The following is a 22,488-nucleotide window of genomic DNA, read 5'->3' on the forward strand; positions in this document are numbered from 1 at the left end:
GATATTATTGTGTACATAACCCCCCCAAATTGTTATAGATAATAAGTTACCAATATATTGCTTAATGATACACACAAATGTAGTAATAAAATTATAAAGAAAAGGAAATAATTATCACAAATATTAATATAGTAGCTATCTCTAGGAGAAAGAGAGGAAAATGCAATTGGGAGGCCTTTCTGGTCAATTTCTTATCTGGCAATATATATAGCAATAAAACAGTATTTTGTTGTTCTCACACTGTAAACATTCTATAAACTTTTGGATGTATGATATATTTCACACAAAAAATAAAATTTAATTTTTTCTATCTTTCAAATTTGTAAGAGATACATATAAAAATTTGCTAAAATTCACTTTCTTTGAAACATTTGTCTTCTGTATTAAAAATATTTTAAAAGCAGGTACCACTTTATTGGCCATAGATATGCATATCTCATGATCAAATTTAGAGACAAAATTTTTTTTAAATAAGGGCTATTGGTCTAATGGAAAAGCTTTATCATTTGGAACAGATCTTTTCTATTTGTATTCTTGGTTCTCACTTCTCTCAGAAAAAAGAATAGTTTGTTTTATGTTTTCCATGTGGGAGTTGTAAAAATAGAAAGATAATAAGACATTTATTAGCAATGGATTTGAAAGGAGAAACACCAATACAATGCTCTAAGCCAGTCAGGGCTTGAACAAAATCATGGTTATATGATTGCTAGACTGAGTACATTAGAGTATTTCAAATTTGAAAGAGGAGTTTCAAGGGGCTTTTAAATGTTTTAATTTTTTAGAATAGCTAATTCACACATGTGTTTCAAGTTTTAAAAGTTAGGAAAAGACATCCAGTGATGTCTCCCTCCCTTCTGTTTCCCTGCCATCAGATACGCAATGCTATTATGTTCCTGTGTATACTTCCAGGGATCTTTTATGTTTATAGACAAATACATCTATATACATCCCCCCCTTGTATTTTGCAAGCTTTATGTTTTCATTTATAAATGTATCTAAAATATCTTCTTTTTTTTTAGTTTTTTTAAGGTGTCAAGGTTATTAATTTGAGATTTTTCTTTTTAACTTTTTAAAATGTAGTCATTTACAGGTATAAATTTAACTCTCATTCACTTCAAAGTATTTTTTTAACTTCCTTTTTTGATCTCTCTTTGACCCATTGGTTATTTAGTAGTGTGTTCTTTAAATTCCACTTATTTGGGAATTCCCCAAATTTATTTCCCTATTAATTTCCAACTTCATCCTATTGTGATCTAAGAATGTACTTTGTATGATTTCAACCCTTTAAATTTATTGAGGCTTGTTGTATGGTCTAGCATGTGATCAATCTTGGAGAATATTCAAAGAATGTGTATTTTTTTTCACTGCTTTGAATATGTCATCCTAGTGCCTTCTATCCTCCAAGGTTTGTTTGTTTGTTTCTTTCTTTCTTTCAGATTTATTAATATGAAAGAGAGACAGAGAGAGGGGGAGGGGCAGGGAGAGGGAGAGAGAATCTCAAGCAGACTCTATGCTGAGTGCAAAACCCAATGAAAGGCTAGATCTTATGACCCTGAGTTCATGATCTTAGCCAAAGCCAAGAGTTGGATGCTTAACCGACATGTGCCACCCAGGTGCCCCAATCCTCCAAAGTTTCTGCTGAGAAATGATTTATAGCCTTATTTGGCATCTCTTGAAAGTGGTGAGTAGCTTTCCCCTTGTTACTTTCAAGATTTTCTCTTTGGCTTTAACTTTTAACAGTGTGATTATTATTTGTCTAGGTGTGGTTTCTTTGAGAATATTTTACTTGAAGGCTTATTTTGTTGAGCTTCTTGGATGTATAGATTAATGCTCTTCATCAACTTTGGGAGGTTTTGGAACAGCATTTCTTTAATATTTTTTTCTGTCCCTTAGTTTTCTCCTTTTGGGACTCCCATTATGCATTTGTTGGTATGTTTGTTTGTATTCCACATGTTTCTGAGGCTTTGTTTATTTTTCTTTATTCTTTAAAATTTTTGTTTCTTAGACTGAGTTATCTCAATTGATCTATCTTCAGGTTTGAGTCTTTTTCTGCTTGCTCAAATCTAAGCAATGAATTTTTCACTTCACTTATTTTACTTTTCAACTTAGAATTTTTATTTGGTCTCATTTTTATCATTTTTCTTTCTTTCTTGATAATCTTTATTTGATGGGACATATTCTAATATGTTATTTCTTTCAACATAATTTCTTTTAGCTATTTGAACATATTTAGCATGTCTGATTTACATCTTTGTGTAGTAAGTTCAATGTCTGGTTTTGCTCAGGGACGCTTTCTATTGATTGCTTTTTAATCTGTGTATGGATCATACTTACTTCTCATGGTTTTCATGTCTCGTGGTTTTTTATTGAAAGTGGGACATTTTAAGTAATATAATGTGGCATCTCTGGCAATCAGATTCTTTCTCTTACCTAGGATTTATTTTAAAAAAAAATTTTAAGGGATCCCTGCCCAGTGTGGAGCCCAAAGCAGGCTTGAATTCATGACCTTGAGATGAAGACCTGAGCTGAGATCAAGATTTGGATACCTAACCGACTAAGCCACCCAGTCACCCCACCCAGGATTTATTTGTGTTGCTTCTTAGTACAAATTTTTCTTATAGGCCCTTTGATTAGTCTATTGTTTCCCCTGTTATATATCACCTCAGACACTGCAATATTAAAACACTTTCATGATGTTCTCAACAAATGTTTTCCCCATCCCCGCCACTGTTTACCCAGGATTTTAGCACTGGGTAAACTCTGGGTCAGGTCAAATAAAAACAAGCCCTTCAAGGGGAACCTTTCAGAGATCCATCATATAGGTAAAATAATGACTTTATGGGAGCATACTTTAAAAGAAGTCTTGCTGTTTTATGCTCCCTCATTACCAGGAATGTGGACTATTATATTTAAAGCAGTCAAAAGGAAGAAGTGGAACTTTTTCAAAACCAATATTTGGCTTTTTTTTTTTTTCTTGAGTAAAATCTCCCTGGGTTGATTTAAGTATTTAATTAATTTTCCAAGTTCTAAGAAAGTTGATTCTCATAGTTTTTGTCAGTTATCTCACTGTTTTATAGAAGAGAAAATTTTTAGAAGTTCTTACTTTGTTATATCACTGATATCTTTAATAAAGATATATTTTTATTTTGGAGGTATATGGTCTTATCGGGCAAAATTGATACAGATTGTTTTACTTTAAACTTGATAATCAGTAAGTGAAATACAGTCAAAAGAGTTAAGACTGAAATCAAAACTAAGTAAACTTTAATGACAGTTTTTGTTATTCTTTGTGGCATTTCCCCCCAAAACAATTAATTTTCATGAATGAATTGCATTTGACATGGAGTAGAATCTGGCAAGGCAAATGTTCGTTACTTTAGTGTCTTGACTTCTTAAATGATGAGGTTAGGTAGAAATAGAGAAGCCCAAGTGTAGTGTTTGAGAGCCTCTGCTCTGTCCAGAGTTATCCTAAAGATTTTACCCTCATTATATAAAGACCATAGAGCCTGAGCCATTGGGAACTACAATGGACCTATTTTAGAAAACAACAGAATTTTAGATTTGACCTTAGCTGTGACACTGGTCTGTTCTGAGCTATATAACCTCTTCTGTTCACCCTCAGCCATTTCTCTTTTTGGGATTAAAGGGCTTTGTAGGGGTAGAAAGTTTTCTACATAAGATGAATTTTAGACTTGTAGTATCAGACTGCTAATGTCTCCTGAAAAAGTAATTGTAATTCTTTCAGCTTTATTATTTTTTAAAATATTTTATTTATTTATTAATGAGAGACACAGAAAGAGAGGCAGAGACACAGACAGAGGGAGAAGCAGGCTCTATGCAGGGAGCCCGATGTGGGACTTGATCCTGCAACTGCAGGATCATGCCCTGGGCTGAAGGCAGGTGCTAAACTGCTGAGCCACCCAGGTGTCCCATTCTTTCAGCTTTCAACAGTCCTTTCAGCTGTTGATGTAGGTCTTATTTCATTGTTAACATTATTGGGAAATTAATTTTTAGAGAGATATTAATTCAATGTTATTTGCTTTATCCTCCTTAGTGAACCTCAAGTAACATGCTATGTTGCAACATCTAATCTGGATGGGGAGACAAACCTAAAATTACGGCAGGTAAAGACACTTTTTTTTTTAAGATTTATTTATTTATCCATAAGAGACACACACAGAGAGAGAGAGAGAGAGAGAGGGAGAGACATAGGCAGAGGGAGAAGCAGGCTCTTCACAGGGAGCTCAATGTGGGACTCAATCCCAGATCCTGAGATCACACCCTGAACTGAAGTCAGATGCTCAACCGCTGAGCCACCCAGGCATCCCAAGACACCTTTTTAAATCCTAATTCTGTGTCTAAGCTCACAATGCCAATTTTTTCCAGGTACCAGTTATTATTTTTCTCATGAAGAAAAGTATTTCTCTGCTGTTGTATAGAGGTAATTCATTCTTACTAATTATTTAGAGGGGTTCTTTTAAAAAGTTAAGTAGGAACTAGGTGATATGTCACTAGTGCAAGAAAAAAAATGTCCTATAAAATTCAGATCATATAAAGGATGACATGCCTTTGTGCATATTATTTTGAGGATATTTTTGTTAATGCTTTGGTGATAAAACAACCGTCATGATAAACATCATAACTAGATTAAAGGGGTATAAATGAGCTCTGAGCATATAACCACTGCTTTTTAAACTATTATTTGCATTTCAGAGTAACTTGTGATTATAAAAGAGATAGTTTTCCAATTAACTTCCTATTAATGGAAAGAGACAATCTTTAAGATAATTGAGTCTGCTTTATCACTTTGCTTCAGCAAGGAAGTCCCTGAATTTACATTTGACTATTTACATGTCTGCTAATCTTTTATGCAAACTTTAACTTGATTTAATGAAAAAAATGAAAAATGAAAGAAACATATTTAGAATTTATTAAAGTAATATATCATCTTTGTAAAAATAATATAAATAATATAGAAACTTTGGCTGTCTGTTAAACTTTATCTCCTCCTTCCAAATCCCATCTTTATTCCCAGTACTAATTATTGTAATAGTTTAGTGGTACCTTCCTGATTTTTAAAAATGCAATTACAGATTTCTGTTTCAGGGGAAATGAAGTTAACATAGTTTCTTTTATTTTTCCTGCTGAGGACAACTAAAGCCTTTGGACATTATATAGAAAGCAAATATGAGAAAACACTGAAAGAGTGGTTGAAGACAACATATTATGGGACCATGGAACCCAGGGAACAACAGAGTGGCGAGTTCCCTGGGTTTTCTTTTTGCCTCGTATATACCAAGCTTAGAACTGAAGAAACCAAAAACCCAGAAAAACCAATGGCACAGACAAAAAACAAAACAAAATAAAACCTCCATTCTTTAGTCAAAGGACCAGAAAAGGGGCAGCCAGCAGGATAGAAGTTTTGAGACAATGACCACTCTACTCCAGCAAAACACCAGAGTATTTGGCCCCACTCCCACCTATGCCAGCAAAAGTTAAGTGTGGAGCCTTAGACCTTCACCCTTACCCAGCTGTAATAAGGCACCCAACTCCCCCACAAGAATGTGTCAGAAAAACCAAGTAGGAAGCCAGTACATTTATGGCATGAGATTCTGGAAGGTGAAGAGAGGGTAGAGCTGAAAAACTACTAGAAGAAACGATGACTAAAACTTCACAAATTTGCCAAAAGACATAAACTACAAATTTAAGAAGCTGAGCAAGCCGAAAAGGATAGACCCAAAGAATCTATACAACTAAAAACTTTTGGAAACAAAGAAAAAATATTTTAAAGCAGTGAGAGAAAAAGGATCCTACCTATAGGGAAAAGACCCCTCATATAGCAGAAAATTTCTCTTTAAAACCCGTGGAGATCAGAAAAAAAATGGCATAACATTTTTAAAATGGTGATAGGGAAGAACTGTCAGCCCAGAATCATGTATCCAGCAAAAATACTTTTCAAGAATGAAGAGAGAATTAATACACTCCCGATCGAAGGAAAAATAACAGAATTTGTTGCTACAAGACTCACTGTAAAAGAATGGCTAAAGGAAGGTTTTGAAACAGAAAGGAAACCATAAAAAAGGAACATAAGGAAGAAGGAAGAAAGAACATGATAAGCAAAAATAAAGCTAAATACAATAAGCTTTTTTTTCCCTCTTGAGTTTTCTAAATTATGTTTGATGGTTGAAGCAAAAATCATAAAATTATCTGATATGGTTCTAAATGTGTGGGAGAAATTTAAGATATATAATGATGAGGGTAAAGAGACAAAAGGAAGCAAGGCTTCTATATTTAAACTTGTAAAATGATGATACAAATAAACTATGAGAAGTTGCTTATTAATAACATAATTCCTGGAGCAACCACTGCAATAGTTATATCAAAGGAACATATTTTAAAACAAATAAACCAAAATGGAATTCTAAAAAATGTTCAAGTAATCCAAAGGAAGGCAGGAAAAAGCAAAAAGCAAAACCAGAAAGGAAAAATAAAAATATCGATAATTATATTGAATATAAATGGTATTAATATGCCATTAAGTATTGAGTTAAAGTATCATCTAATGGGTTAGAAACATGATCCAACTATATGCTATTTATTAAAAAAACATTTTTATTTATAATGGTGTAGTCAGGTTAAAAGTAAAAAAATGGAAAAGATATATCATGTAAAGATTAATTAAAAGAAATCAGGAATAGCTAGATTAATATCAGGTCAAATAAACATCAGAGCAGATGAAATTGCTAGAGACAGAAAGGAACATTTTTTATCATTATACAATGATAAGGGAGTCAATCCACCAATAAGACATAGCAATGCTGATGTGTGTATACATCAAAAAACAGAACTGCAAATATGTGAAGCTAAGAGTGATAGAATTTAAAGGATGAATATACAAATCCACATTTACACTTGGAGACTTCAGCTACCCTCATTAATTGACAGAACAACTGGATTGAACATTGTCAAAGATACAGAACAATGTGCCATTAATCCACAGGATCTGTTGATTTATATTTATATAACATTCAACAATACCCAACAAAAGAAAGACACACAGTCTTTTCAGTGTACAAGGAATATACACCAAGATAGACAATACCTTTGTCATAAAACAAACCTCATAAAATTAAAAAAATTGAAACCATGGAGGACGTGTTCTCCAACCACAATGGAATAAAGCTGGAAATCAGTGATGAAGATAACAGAACCTACAAATGCTAGAGAAAGGTAAATTGAATAGCCCAATAACTACTAAGGAAATTGAATTTATAATTTAAAAACTCCCCCAAAAGAAATCTCAAGACCTACATGGTTTCACTGGAGAATTCTAACAACATACAAAGAAAAATTAACATCAATTATACACAGTCTTCTCCAGAAAACAGAAGAGGAGGGAGCACTTCCCAACTCATTTCATGAAGCTGTTATTTTTACCCTGATACTCAAATCAGACAGAGACTGGAAAAAAAGAAAACAGTCCAATATCCTTTGTGGGAATAAACACTCAGACTCTTTAAAAATATTAGTAAGTAGAATTCAGCAATATATGGAAAGAATTATAAAGGTTAATTCCATGTAGTCACGGCTTGTTTAATAATTGAAAATCAATTCATGTAATCCACCATTTTAGGCTAAAGAAGAAAAATCACATAATAATATCAATACATGCAGGAAAAGCATCTGACAAAATTCAGTGTCAATTCATGATAAAAACTTAGAGAATGTAGAAATAAAGGAGAATATTCTCTACTTGGTAAAGAACATCTACAAAAAAACTTAAAGCTAATATTAAAAATAAGTGGTAAAATATAAGTGGTAGAGACTAAATGCATCCCCCCGGATGGGAAACAGGCAAGGATATCTGCTCTCACTACTTTTGTTCACATAGCATTGGAAGAGGTAGGAAGTACAATAAGAAGAAAACAGGCCTACAGATTGGAAGGGAAGTAATAAAACTGTCTATTTGATTTGACATAGTTGTCTACATAGGAAAGTTGTTTACTTAGATTCCTGAGAGATCTAAAATAAAATGAAATAATGTGTTTTTGGCAAGGATGCAGGATACCAGATAAACATACAAAAACCACTTTATTTCTTATAGTGGCAATAAACATGTGGACCCTGAAATTAGAAATACAGGGTCAGGGCGCATGGGTGGCTCAGCTGGTTAAGCATCTGCCTTCCGCTCAGGTCGAGATCCCAGGGTCCTGGGGTTGAGCCCCTGACTCCCTGCTCAGTGGGGAATCTGCCTCCCTCTCTCCCTGCCCCTCCCCGACTCATTCTCTCTCAAATAAGTAAATACAATCTTGAAAATATAGTTTCATTTATAAGTGCTCAAAATATAAATTAGATATAAATCTAACAATACTGACAGGACCTGAATGCCAAAAATTTCATTACAATGTTGATGAGAGAAATGAAAGAAGATCTAGATAAATGGAGAGATAAACAGTGTTCATGGATTGAAAGACTCAACACAGTAAGGATGTTAATTCTCCCCAAATTGACATATAGGTTTAATGCAGCTCCTATGAAAATACCAGCAAGACTTTTTGTAGAGACAGATAAATTTATCCTAAAATATGTACATAAAGGCAAAAAAACTTTAGCTAAAACAACTTTGAAAGAGCAGCATAAAATGGAAGGACTAACTCTATCTGACTTCAAGACATTCTGTGACTACAGTAATCAAGAGTGTATAGTTTTGGTAAAAGGATGGTCACATAGCTCAAAGCCACAGATAGAAAACCCAGAAACAAATCTACACAAATGTGCCCAAATGATTTTGTCAAAAGAGGAAAAGCAGTTCACTGGAGAAAAGATCATCCTTTCAACAAATGGTGCTGGAGTAATTGTACATTCATAGGCAAAATAAATAAACTGTTGACCTAAGTCTCATACTTTATATAAAAGCTAAATAATAATTTATCATGACTTAAATATAAAATATAAAACTTTTAGGAAAAAAAATTGGAAAAAAAAATCTTCAGAATTTAGAGTAAGTAGGCCAAGATTTCTCAAAATCGATACTAAAAATATGGTCCAGAAAAGGAAAAATTGAGAAGTTGGACCTTATCAAAATGAAAGGCTTTCACTTTTGAAGAGGATGAAAAGACAAGCTGAAAACTGGGAGAAAATATTTGCAAACCACATGTTTGACAAAGGACTGGTATCTGGAATATGTAAAGAACTCTCCAACTCTACAGAAAAAAAAAAAAAAAGGCCAAACAAAACAATTCAATTAGAAATTGAGCACAAGCGATATTTCATAGAACAGGGTATAAAAATGGCAAATAAGCACACGAAGACATTTTCTACATCATTAGCCATTTGGGAAATGCAAATTAAAATCAAAGTGAAATGTCACTACACACCTATCAGAATGGCCAAAGTTGAAAATAGTTCCAACACTGAATGTAGGTAAGGATGTGGAGAAACTGGATCATTCAAACACTATGGGTTTGAATATAAATATATATTTATATTCAATATATAAATGACATATATATAATACGGGAATATAAATGACACAGCCACTTGGGGAAACATTTTGGCAGTTTTGTGTAAAATTAAACATGCAACTATCATATAACCTGTAATTGTACTATCCCAGAGAGATGAAAACCTAGGTTCACGTGACAACAATAAACATGCAAATGTTCATAGCAGCTTTCCTAGAGGACACTCTAGTGGGTGAATGTTTAACTGTGATACATCTACTTATTTTTGTTTATTGATCTTGAAGCCAACCACCTTCCATTCTATTACACATGTTTATGATTTTTAAGTCAAGGAGATAGGATTTTTTTGGGTAAAAGAATCCCCCCTATCTTTTGACATTACCCAGAAATTCCTGAGCAGTTGCAGATATTTGGTGATAGAACCTAGTCTCTTCTTGATCCTAACGAACATGGAAATGCTTTAACATTTTATAGCTAAGTGTGAATAGTTGCTTTTTGTTTGCTTTTTATCAAATTTGTGAAGTTTTGCTAAGAGTTTTATTTTTCCAGAATACATCTTACGCCTTTTACTAATTTTTTCAGCCTCTACCGACGTAATAATGCTTTTTCTTTTTAAATTCATTAATATATCACTTGAACATCTGTTTTTGAGCTTACTGGCAATACAAATTTTCTTTAGGAAGTACTTGTTCATGTGGTTTGTTCACTTATATATTGAGATATTTGTAATTTTTATTGGTTTATATAATTTCTTTACATATTTTTCATACCAATTCTTTGTCAGTTATATGTGTTACAAACGTCTAGAAGACACTTACCCAGTTGGTAACTTGCTCTTATGTTTTCTTTAAGGCATCTTTTGATTAACAGAAGTTCATCCCAGACTGTTTCAATGTTGGTTTCTGAGCATCGAAACCTCTAAGACATTGTTTGCATGCCTGAGAATATTTGCATTATATATTCGCCTTTGTTTGATATTTGGGAAGATATAACATTTAAATTTAAAGGGTCTTTTATTTAGATAATTAAAAATAAAAATTCACTGTCTTCCTGTATCTCATATTGCTGTTAAAAAGACTGATGACAATTTGATTCTTGTTTTCCCAAAGATGATCTACTTTTTCTCTCTGGAAAGTTGGGATCATCTTATTGCAATGAGAAATTCCTTAGGTCAGTGTTTCTCCAAGTGATCCCTGGACCAGCAGCATCACCATCCTTTTGGAAATGTGAATTCTAGTGCCCTGCCCCAGACCTACTGAATAAAAACCTTGGGTGTACATCTCAGCAATCTGTATTTTAACAAGACTTCCAGGTGAATCTGATGCATGCAAAAATCTGGAATCGCTATTCTAGATCCTTGCTGCTCTTAGCGTGGTCCAGAGTTCAGCATCATCAACTAAAGGCATAAATGTATCAAATGTGATATGATGTTTGGTTATAGTGACTTCACTTTCAAAAGTGTTATTTTCATACAGAGGTGATGAAAACTTAACTTTTCTACTCCTTTCAACCTTATTAAAGTTATTTGCAAAATTCTGGTATGGCAGTTTTCTAACAAAGTTTATGTTAAAGTTTGATATACATTATTTATTATCTGTTAAGTGCAATACATTTTTAGATCCTGATTTTCATAATTTTATTTTATTAACTACTAGAGACATTGAAATTTGCCATTAAATTTTTATTTTCATTTTTTTAACTTTGACTTTATTTTACAGGCTTTGTTAGAAACAGCTCAAATGCAAACAGAAAGGCAATTGTCAAGCCTATCTGGAAAAATAGAATGTGAAGGACCTAATCGTCATTTCAATACCTTCATTGGAACCTTGTATCTAAATGATGAAAGGTATCATCTTTCTCTCCTCAAACATTTTATTTTAAGATTTTATTTATTTATTCATGAGAGACACACACAGAGAGAGAGAGAGAGAGAGAGGTAGAGACACAGGCAGAGGGAGAAGCAGGCTCCATGCAGGGAGTCCGACATGGGACTCGATCCTGGGCCCCCAGGATCAGGCCCTGGGCTGAAGGTGGTGCTAAACCACTGAACCACTCAGGCTGCCCCAAACATTTTTTTTTTAATGGAACAGAAAATATGGAAGTTTTTGTTCTCTTGGTTGGTAACATTCTAAACCTTTATACTTTTTCATTTTTTTTTTTACTTGAGGCATCAGTATATTGATATAAAAAGAAAAAAAAGGAGTTCTTAAGTGGAAGAGGAAAATGTATGGCATTTTCTTAATCAGTGTACCTGCAAATGGAAGGGCTTGAGAAGTCTGGTCCAAGTTCCTTTTGTATACAAGCACTTAGCACATCTCTTGGGGTCAATTAGTGGGAAGAATAAGGTTTTGAAAGTCATCTAAGAAGAGAACCCACTAAGGATTCAGTTTGACAATGATGAAGGATTTTTCCTAATTTCTGCTCCACTTCTACTTAGCTTCCACCTAAGACTTTTATAGAAACATCTTTTATATAATGAGTCAGCCTGTGCGGGAGCAGAGGAGGACAGGTAAATATGGCAGACTGAGCTTGTTTTGTGTGCTCTGAATGACCACGTGTAATCTTTTCTATAGGTTACCAAGTTGGCACACAGGTGTTTATTCTTCTTCTTACTTGACAATAAGTTTTGTAGTCTCTCTAGGTATAAGAGATATTTTCTTTCTCAAATTTTAATCGACATAACTTTGGGTTAGTGAGAAATGGATGATAACACAATTTTTTCCATCCTCTTTTATAAGGAGGTACTTTCTATGAAAACACATTTGTTTTATTGCTACTTCCCCTTACAGTTGGACTTGACAAAAGGAAATATATATAAGATGAAAGCTTAGGCTTGCTATGCATTGTGAAAAAAAAAAAAGGAAAAAAACTATTTTTGGTAATTTATAAATGTTCTTCTTTATTTTTAGCCCTGTTCCAATTGGGCCTGATCAGGTCTTGCTAAGAGGTACACAACTTAAAAATACTCAGTGGGTCCTTGGCATAGTTGTTTACACTGGATTTGAAACCAAATTCATGCAGGTAAAATAATTTGTGATGACAGTATTACCTCTACATTTTTTCTTTTTTCATGAAGTGAGGGGTTTAGCATTTATCTCTTAAATTTAGGAAGCTTATTTCTGTTTACTAACCTGAAGTTTGAAGGGAGATCCATATTTCATTTCAGTCTATATGCCTCCCATTTGTGATAAGATTATTTTGGCCAAAATGACATTAGAAGTTCTGTGTAAATTCTTACCATCATGTACCATTCCTCTCAATTGTCTTTCTTTCTTTCTTTCTTTCTTTCTTTCTTTCTTTCTTTCTTTCTTTCTTTCTTTCTTTCTTTTCTTTCTTTCTTTCTTTCCCTTCCTTCCTTCCTTCCTTCCTTCCTTCCTTCTTTCTTTCTTTCTTTCTTTCTTTCTTTCTTTCTTTCTTTCTTTCTTTCTTTCTTCTTCTTTCTTTCTTTCTTTCTTTCTTTCTTTCTTTCTTTCTTTCTTTCTTTTCTTTCTTTCTTTCTTTCTTTCTTTCTTTCTTTCTTTCTTTTTCTTTCTTTTTCTCTCTCTCTCTCTTTCTTTCTTTTTTATTGCATAATGAACAAATATTTAATAATATGTATATAGACACATAAATGTATGGAAAACATTTTGTGTTGGCAAAAATAGTATCATCAATCTGTACAGAATATTATGTGAATTGCTATTGAAGACTTAAAATTACATTCTATATAAACATGTGGAGGGACACCTGGGTGGCTCAGTTGGTTGAGCTTCTGACTCTTGATTTTGGTTCAGGTCATGATCACAGGGTAGTAGGATCGAGCTCCACACCTGGCTTCATTCTCAGAGCAGAGTTTGCTTGAGATTCTCTCTCTCTATCCCTTTGCCCCTCTCCCTGCTCATGTGCATGCATGCACTCTCTCTCTTCCTCTCTCTCTCTGAAATCAATAATCAACCAATCTTTAATGTTGGAAATGACATAGGTACATTAAAAAGTCTAGGGGAGAGAAACTATTATAAATATCGCTGCAGTGAACATGGATAGCTGCTTTTTTTAATACAAGATATATCTCTAGCATTGACAGTATTGAAAATAAAAAAGGCAGCATATTTTTTTCAAGTTTTTATTTAAAGTCCCGTTAGGGAGAGATGGGTGAGGGGATGGATTAAATAGATGATGGGGATTAAAGAGTGTACTTGTTGTGATGTATTCCAGGTGTTGTATGGAAGTGTTGAATCACTAAATTGTGTGCCTAAAAATCAATCATTGTGTTTCAAGAATCCCTTAAGACAACTTTGTTTTGGAGTAGGAACTTTTTTGCATGTTTATTGTTAATGAGAAGTAACTTGACAATAAGTCTACCCATTATGCCATCCACTAAAATAAAACATTTGGTTTGGACTGTTCATTCTACAAATATCTCTTTAGTACCTATATAATGCCAGACACTGTACTAAGAACTTGGGGGTATAGTTGGCTCAAGGGCACTTGCCTGCCCTTGAGTTACTTGCAGTGTGTGAAGAAAGATAGTCAAGATAATAATAGCAAGAGGTCACTCAGGAGGGGTAAGTATAAGATGCTCTGTGTCTACATAGGAGCTCCATCTGACCTGATGTTGAGGCTCTTGTGGGGAAGTAACATGTAAAGCAAGACCTGAAGGCTGAATAGAATACATGGAAGTGTCAAGGGCATGGTGAGGTTCAGAAAAAAAAGGGAGGCAGATAGGAGAGCAGTAGACCAAGAATTGGCATGTATCCAATTGAGGAATGCAATTTAGTGTGACTGTCTTGTAAATGGCAGAGAAAAAGGTATGGAATGGTGACAGACTAGTCTGGGAAAAGTTGGGGAGCTGCATGACTGAGGACCTGGATACATTTTCTTGCAAAACTATGACCAGTCAGTGACATCCCACTCTGTTTGCTTCCTGATTTCTTGTCTCACTTTTCTTTTTCCTCCATTCTTCCTGCCCTGGATTGTACCCCACAATGATGCATTAACATGTACATTTTCCTTGTCCTCTGTATACTGAGAACCCCAGACTAAGAAATGATATAAACACTATCTACAAACAGAAGTTTGTATTTGGACAGGGAACCAAGGGCAACATAGAACCCACATAATCATGACCCATGATTCAGTTGTAAAATGGACAACCCTCCAACAGTACACTTCAAATTATTATGCTGTATTACTTAATTGTACACCTGGTTATACAACATTGCATCTTAGGTTTCAATGTCCTCCTGTTAATTTAAGAAGACCGCTCCATTATCCTCCCAGTGTGGCTTGTCTGTGCTGCAGCTCGTGAGAAAGTGCATCCTTCTCTAACACATTATTCTATGGGTGTAAATCATTGCAAATGTGTATTATACATGTTGATTGTGTCATTTCAGAATAGCGGAAATCTCAAAGAGGGCTTTTTCATGACTTTAGGAAAGAAAGAACTAGTAAATGTCAATATTTCCTTACTGAAAGATTTTAAGTAGAACCCACTTAGCTGGAATCTGTTCTATATTGTGTAACATTTGAAGACATTACTTATATAGGTTAACAAAAGAGGAGGAATGACATGATTGCTTTGGAGATGATATACATAAGTATATATATTTTAAATTATGTGCACACACATGCACAGACATTCACTAATAATATGCTTAATGAAGTTAAACCTAGGATCATAAAAATCTTATTCCTATGCTTTGTAAAAAAAAGTTGAGTAATTTAGATTACTAACTCATATTTTCATAGCTTGTAGATTTTGAAGATTTATGCTTCTACCTTAAAAAAATGTAGAAATGGCAAACAATCTGGCAAAGTGCGTTTGAAAAGTTAAATATCTCTTTATCTGTATATATCTATATGCTTGCCAATTATGTGTTATATATTAAAAAACTAAATGTACATTTATTTGCCAACATTTCAGTAGACTTCTACAGGCAGTTATCAGGAATTTATGGGCAAACTTGAAATGGTAATAGAAAATTATTATTTGAAACCCTCAATGCAGCCCTAACCCAAAGCTTTGGTTTCCCTAAAATATGCGTGTGTCAGAGCAATTATTGTACTGGTAAAATCTCGAATATTTTGAAAGGTATCTTTCTATGCTTTTTAAACCAGAAATAATTCAAAAACTATAAATACCAAAGCCAATAAATTAGTACTGTCTTTTTTTTTTTTTTTTTTTTTTTGGTGGGGGGGTTCTGTACCAAAGATCACCTAGACTGTCTGATTTAATACATTTGATTTTTTTTTTTTATATCCTAGAACTCTCAGTTGATAGATTGCTTGCATGAATATGTTCTTTGTGAATTAGTAACAGATGCTTTAAGGACTGAATGTGGAGAAGCCATGTCATTCAACGCTGTGGCACACTTTTAGTCGTGGCAGTTATTTGGCAAAATATATGTTCTCCTTTTCACCTGTTGGGATTTTTTACTTCTTCCTGCCACCAAAATATTCATGCATGATAATTCCTCTGATGGCTTTTCATTCTCTTTGGTGCATGTGCATGTGTTATTTTGCAGAATTCTATCAAATCGCCTCTCAAGAAATCACGTGTTGAGAAGGTGACCAATGTGCAGATCCTGGTGTTGTTCGTGCTGCTTCTGGCCATGTCCCTGGTGAGCTGCGTGGGAGCCATACTCTGGAATGTAGAAGGCACTTGGTACTTCGGGACAAAAGGTAAGTGTCTGGGGGTGGTAAGGAGCTACCATTTGGGGAGTTGTAATGCTTCTAAAATGACTTTAAACACTTGTTTCCATGTTTTTATTTGAAAGGGAAGGCCCTTGTTTTAACTGGTGGTGGTTTTTTGTTGTTATTGTTGTTGTTATTGTTATTGTTTGTTTTCTGAGATGCTGAGGATTAATGAATTTAGAAACCGAGTGTTTCCTTCTTGACATTGTTCTGCCAGTTCCACATAATCTTGGCTTTCCAGAATAAAGGAGAGGGAGGATACAGGCAGAGGAAAGAGATGGGAGCCAGACAGACAAGGCCCACTTCTTCATCAACAGGAGAACTTGGACAAAGCTTTTTATTTCTTTGAGCTTGGCTTCCCTCATTCGAAAATGGGGATAATACCCACCTCACTGGGTTAGTACAGTGCTCTGCATACAATGAATGATGCCAAGAAAATGAGGACAAGGGGCCCCACAGGGGATTCAGTGGTTAAATTGACCAGAAGGTCAGCAAAAGACTTAAAGGTAAACTGATACTTGGCATTCAAAGTTGTCTTTTTTTTTTTTTTTCCACTTCTGTCTTTCCATGTTTTCAGAATTAACCATCATGCATCTTTCTGCCTTTTCTCATCTATCAACTGGAGATTTTATTGTTCTAACTTCCCTTGAGAGGATCTGTCTGGGAGCATCTTAAAAATAAAGAAGCTAAGATAAATACTTTGTAGGTTGGATAAAAAAAATAAAAGATTCATTCTTATGCAGTTTGGGTTTCTAAATGGTACCTGTTCAGTTTCTATCTCAAGCTTTTAGATTTTCAGTGATTCCAAAAAAGTAATCTCAATTTAAATATGCTTATTTAATTTGCCCTAGCCCAGGGCTGTGAATATTATCTTATTTAGAAACAGATATAAATTCTTACAAAAGTCTTACAAAAATAAAGTTTTATTGAAACACAGCCATACTGATATTTTGATGTCGATAAAATGTGTCAAGTTCTGCATACCCTACAAATGACCTGTACTTACCTTCTGATCAGACTTCTTGAAAGAAGACACAACCCTCACTGTTTCTATTTTCTTACATCCTGGTCACTCTTGTGTCCATTTCCATCTGCAAGCCACTTCAATCAGTCTACCGGAATTGTGGCTCAAGGGTAGGAATCAATTTGTAATTGCCAAACCCAATGGTCATTTTTTAAGTGGAATCCATTTGGACCTACGCCACCGTCTTTTTTTTTTTTTAAAAAAAAAAACCACTCTTCTCTATTTGATTCGTAGAAACATTGATCCACCTTTTAAATACTAGTGCTTTTCAGGATCCTAGGTTAACCAAGAATGTCTCAACTTGGGTCCATAAATCTTGAGAATTTTGTGAAAATTTCATTCATTTATGTATGTTTGCATTGTTTTTTTCCTGCAGAAGGACCTTCACCAGCTTCTTAGGGATTATCTTGTCCAACTAGATCCTTCTAACAGAGCTCACTCGCTCTAATAATCTCAACTGCCATCCATCAGTTGATGTCTTCTACCTGTTTGCCTCCAGCTCAGATCACTCTATGAATTACTAACTTATTGTTTCCTGGATATTGCTTTCCAGGTATCATGTAGACTTCTTAACTCAGCATGTACAAAACTAAATTCATCTTTTTCCCCCCAAACCAGTGTCTATTTTCAGTATTCTCTATGTAAATTGTAGGTACTGCTATCCAACCATCATCCAAGCTGAAACATAAAGGTCACTCTTACCCCTCCTTCTCAGCTTCCTCCTCTTTTCTCCACTCATACCCCCGTGGTCTTCATCATCCAATCAGTCCCAAAGTCTTGTTCATTTCATCTTTTCAATATTTTCTCTGTGTGCACCCTCTTTTTCATCCCTGGACTACTGCTACAATTCTCCAACTGGTTTTCCAGCCCTCAGTCAAATTCCACTCAAATTCATTCTTCATACAGTTTCTAGAAAGATGTAGATAAAAAGTAGTTAAGAATACATGCAGTAGCTTCAGTGTATCCTATTGTCTATAATGGCTTGGTAGACTACTGCCTGATGCCCCACTGCTTGCTTTTGTAAATAAAGTTTTATTGGAACATGGCTGTACTTATTCATTTATGTATTATCTGTGATTGCTTTTAACGCTACAATAGCAAGGTTGAGTAGTTAAAAACAGAGACTGTATGTCCTGAAAAACCTAAAATATTTACACTCTGGCTGTAGATTCCTGGCCTACAGGGTCAAGATAAATCTACATAGCATGGCACTCAGGACTTTTATAACCTGGTCCTAACTCTATCACCTGATATCCTACCACCCCTTCCTGAATACTTAGTCTCTATTCACAGAAGACTAACTTTTGTTCTCTTTCATGATCCTTCCATCTACCAGTTGCTTCAGCATCTCTACGCCTTTTATCATGTGTTCCTTCCTTCTGCCTCAAAAGTGTCTCTGGTCCCTTCTTGACTGGATACCTGTCATTTCTCATTTCAGTCCAAGATGAGATATTACCTTCTCCTGTAGCATTTCCCATATCTTATCTTTCTCTCTTAATTTAATTAGGAACCCTCTTGGCTTCTGTAATATCCTTAATAGATATCATTCCATTTCCATGTTTTATTATTATTGCTTGTGTCTCCTGCCCCCAGCTAGATTGTGAATTTTTGAAGACAGGAAGCATTGTAATCTTTAACTCCAAGAACAGTGCCGTTTCATAATAGAAACTCAGTAATTTTTTGGCTAAAATAAATAATTTTATATTTAGAAGCAGAACTGTATAGTTTTCTAGTCCAGTCCCTTGTTTTGTGAAAGTAAAATAGACTCTGTATTTTTACCAAAAAGTATAGAGGAACTTAGTGGTTTGTTTGGAATGAGAACCCGTAATTGGCTCTGGACTATATTTCTCTACCCAGGATATTCTAATCCAAAAGAAGAAAATGGTATTGGGTAACTAAAGTATAACCTTATTTTCAGTAATTAATAAAATGTAGGAAAGCACTAAAGATCTCCTGTCTGCTTCTCTGTCTCATGACTGTTTATTATTAAAACAGTCATAATAATATCTGCCTCTAGTATGCCTAGAAGAATAATTCATGATCTTAAAATTATACAGTAAGTATAAAAGTATAATCATGGCAAGTAAGGGAAAGCTAGAAAACTCACAGTGATAACAATTTGAATAGAAATTGTAGTGAATTAAATTCGACTTTTAAATTGATGGAATTTAGAAATCTGTATTTAACTACTGTTGTTCTAAATCACAAGTGTGCCCCCTTTTTAGGAAAAATGAATATAAAATTTTAACTTAAATTATTACTTAATTTTGTCCCCATATGTACACATTTGTGTTTAATTAATTAACTTTTACAAATCAATTTGTGTTTTTATAACTGGAATCTTTTCAGTTATTACTCCTTCTCCCATAACTCAACATATAAATTTAATATTTACGATTGAGATGTAAGTTTTCAGAATGACATATATAAAGCAGTAGGTATATGTCCCCTGAATACCTTCTAGGTATTTTTCAGTAAATTTCTGTGAAGTTAGAATGAATTTTTATTGAAAAACTACTCTCTCAAACATATTTATCTCTTTAAAATCCAACCTTAATGAAGAGCTTTTATCACTAGGTTTTACAAAGTATATTCTTTTTTTTTTTTCTTTTCCTTTTGGTTTCATTTTCCTTCATTCCCTGAGTTTTCAAAATCATTAATTATTTCTGTCTTCAAGCTACATAGTTCCAGCTAAATAAAAGATCTTCATAATTCTCTTCACTTCATTGTCTCCATTTAACAAACTCCCTTCTTCAAAACTTTGCTGTGCCCTCTCTCTTGGCCCTCCACTTTGTGTTATTGTTGCTACTCTCCATGTTCAAGGCTATTGTGGAATTCATTGTGCCGTAATTATTGACTCATCTTACTTTCTCAAGCTGCATCCAGTGCTCCTTGAGGGCAGGGTCTACTCTTATTAGATCTTGTATGTTGATACGTGTCAAACATCCTTTACATAGTTGGTGCTTAACTGATACTTTAAAAACCTATTTTGATGTATCCATTTAATTACGCTTCTAATAATTTTCATGGAGAAATTTTCACAATTTTAAAAAGTAATAATGCAAACAAAGATGAATAAAGATATTGCCTGAAGCTGTGACATGTTTCCTCTGATCTTCTCCCACAGATTACAGCTCCCACAGCTTAGGGTTTGACTTATTGGTGTTCATCATCCTATACCACAATCTCATTCCCATTAGTCTACTGGTCACTCTGGAAATTGTGAAATATGTTCAGGCCATGTTTATAAACTGGGTGAGTATTGAAATCGGAAAGTTTAACAAACAGTTCTCTCTTGTTGGTCTGTGGCTTCGGTTTTAAAAATCAGTATAATCTTACCACGATGCTAGTCCTTGGGACAGTTGTGCTTTTGACAGGAAAGCCAAACATTGGCGTCAGCCTAACTCAGCCATGCCTTGTACCTCTCTCTGTCACTCTTGAAGACACCATTTTTTAAAATATATTTTTCTAGCTGAGAGGAAAGATTTAAGAACTAGTGGCTTAGCAGCAACTGTAAAGAGATAGCTCCTTAAAATTTAAGATACTCTAGAGGAGGAGGGTCCAGTAGACTTATAATAGATTTATTTATCTTGGCAAGAGTGACAGAAACAGCTATTCCAGAATCATTTCAAATTAAGGAAAAGATTTCTTAAGTGAAAACCATGCATTCACTTAATACTTAGTAACATGTGACTGAATTTTCCAATTTGAATGTATGTTTGCAATTTTGTTATATTTTAAAAGACTTTTCTTGGAAATAAAATTTTTCTAGATGTCTCATTAAAATGATCTCCATATGTCAATGAATTACCATCACTTGAAGGGTACTGTTATTTTTAACAACCGCAAAATGAGACAGAGTGCTTTTAAGTGTATTCTCATTCAATTTTCACGGTAGTGCTATGAGATCTGTGCTATTGCTCTGATTTTGTAGATGTAGTAGCTGCAAATCACACTCAGGATCCCACAGAGTATCTGAGTTAGAGCCAGGATTTGGAAGCCAAGTCTTCTAATACCAAACCAACAACATACTGACATTTGTTTTTACATAGCATTGTCTCTCTGAATTAGCTCTGCCAGTGTATATGAGAAACTAGCACCCAAGACTCTCTAGGTATTCTAGACTTGCCATTTTGAATTTTCTTGTGTCAGTCATGTCAGAAAACCAGTGGTAGTACAGTCCACCTGAAGAAATTTTGAACCTTGTTCTGACTGTGGCTTTGCTATTTTGTTTCATTTCTTGCAGGATGAAGATATGCATTACAAAGAAAATAATATCTATGCCATTGCTAGAACATCCAACCTTAATGAAGAGCTTGGGCAGGTGAGGGTCTCTTCAGGGACTGAGTATGTGACAAGAACTTTGAAGAAGGTGGATCTAGGAAGAGCATGTGCAAGGTCAAAGTGCTGAATTCAGCCATAGGCTATAGTTAATATGATATCCATATGGAGCTTCAAAAGTGTGGTTTGTTAAAAACATTGATAATGCAACATGGGTTGCAAGTAGAATGGAAGTAATGCAGATTATTCATGTACTTATGAAAGAATAGAGGAGCTGGAGAGGCAGGCAGGGAAGCCTTCAGTTGGCTCTCAAATTTTCAGTTAGCTTTCAGGAGTCACAGGAGCTTGGGGACCTGGCACTGGTGGCCATGCTCCTGGAGGATTTCATGACATAATATATTTGTGATACACTCAGCACAGTACCTGGTATGAAGAAGGGGTTTAATTAATACTAATAAGTATAACCAGTAATTTGCATATATGATTTCTAACTTATGATTACATTGTGTAGTATCATTTGAATAGTGAGTTTTCAGGAAATATTTATTTTAGAAGGTTTCTGACACCTGGAAATAACTGATCTGAGAACATGAACAGCCTTTTTACCTTGGACAACTAAAGATGAAGGAGGATGGAACCATCAGCTTTCTAGCAACTTTTCTGCTCATGAAAATCTGATTATTTACTAATTCTATAGAACATATGATTTCTGTTGACAGTTGGAAAAAGATCACTTTATCCACCTTGCCTAGTCAGTTGACTCTAGCCTTTTTAGGGTAGTAATTAAATATAATAAAACTGCCTGTGGAACTCAAGCTTTAAAAATTAATTATGTTGTGTATGTAGGTAATATACAAAGGTAAGAGCAGAAATCAGTGATATTGAAAACAGAAGACAATAGAGTTTAATATTCAGAATATATTTAAAATCACCTACAATTCAACAGCAAAACCACAAATAACCCAATTCAAGAATTGGCAAGGGATTTTAAAAGACATTTCTCTAAAGAATATATGTAAATGGACAATAAGCACATGAAAAGATGGT

General features: G+C 34.4%; 1 protein-coding gene across 6 annotated transcripts in view; it reads left to right on the plus strand.

Moving 5' to 3' along the window:
- The window catches only part of LOC112669509 (phospholipid-transporting ATPase IB-like), a 178,051-nt gene that overhangs the window by 24,697 nt on the left and 130,866 nt on the right, over nt 1-22,488 (plus strand). For all 6 annotated transcript variants that reach the window (XM_049100844.1, XM_049100840.1, XM_049100842.1 and 3 more), the window contains 6 exons: nt 4,055-4,124; nt 11,183-11,310; nt 12,374-12,485; nt 15,968-16,124; nt 20,288-20,415; nt 21,407-21,484. In XM_049100844.1, the coding sequence (XP_048956801.1) occupies nt 4,055-4,124; nt 11,183-11,310; nt 12,374-12,485; nt 15,968-16,124; nt 20,288-20,415; nt 21,407-21,484 (673 nt within the window). The remainder of the gene's footprint in view (nt 1-4,054; nt 4,125-11,182; nt 11,311-12,373; nt 12,486-15,967; nt 16,125-20,287; nt 20,416-21,406; nt 21,485-22,488) is intronic.

This window comes from Canis lupus, chromosome 25 (assembly GCF_003254725.2).
Source record: "Canis lupus dingo isolate Sandy chromosome 25, ASM325472v2, whole genome shotgun sequence".
Taxonomy (NCBI): domain Eukaryota; kingdom Metazoa; phylum Chordata; class Mammalia; order Carnivora; family Canidae; genus Canis; species Canis lupus.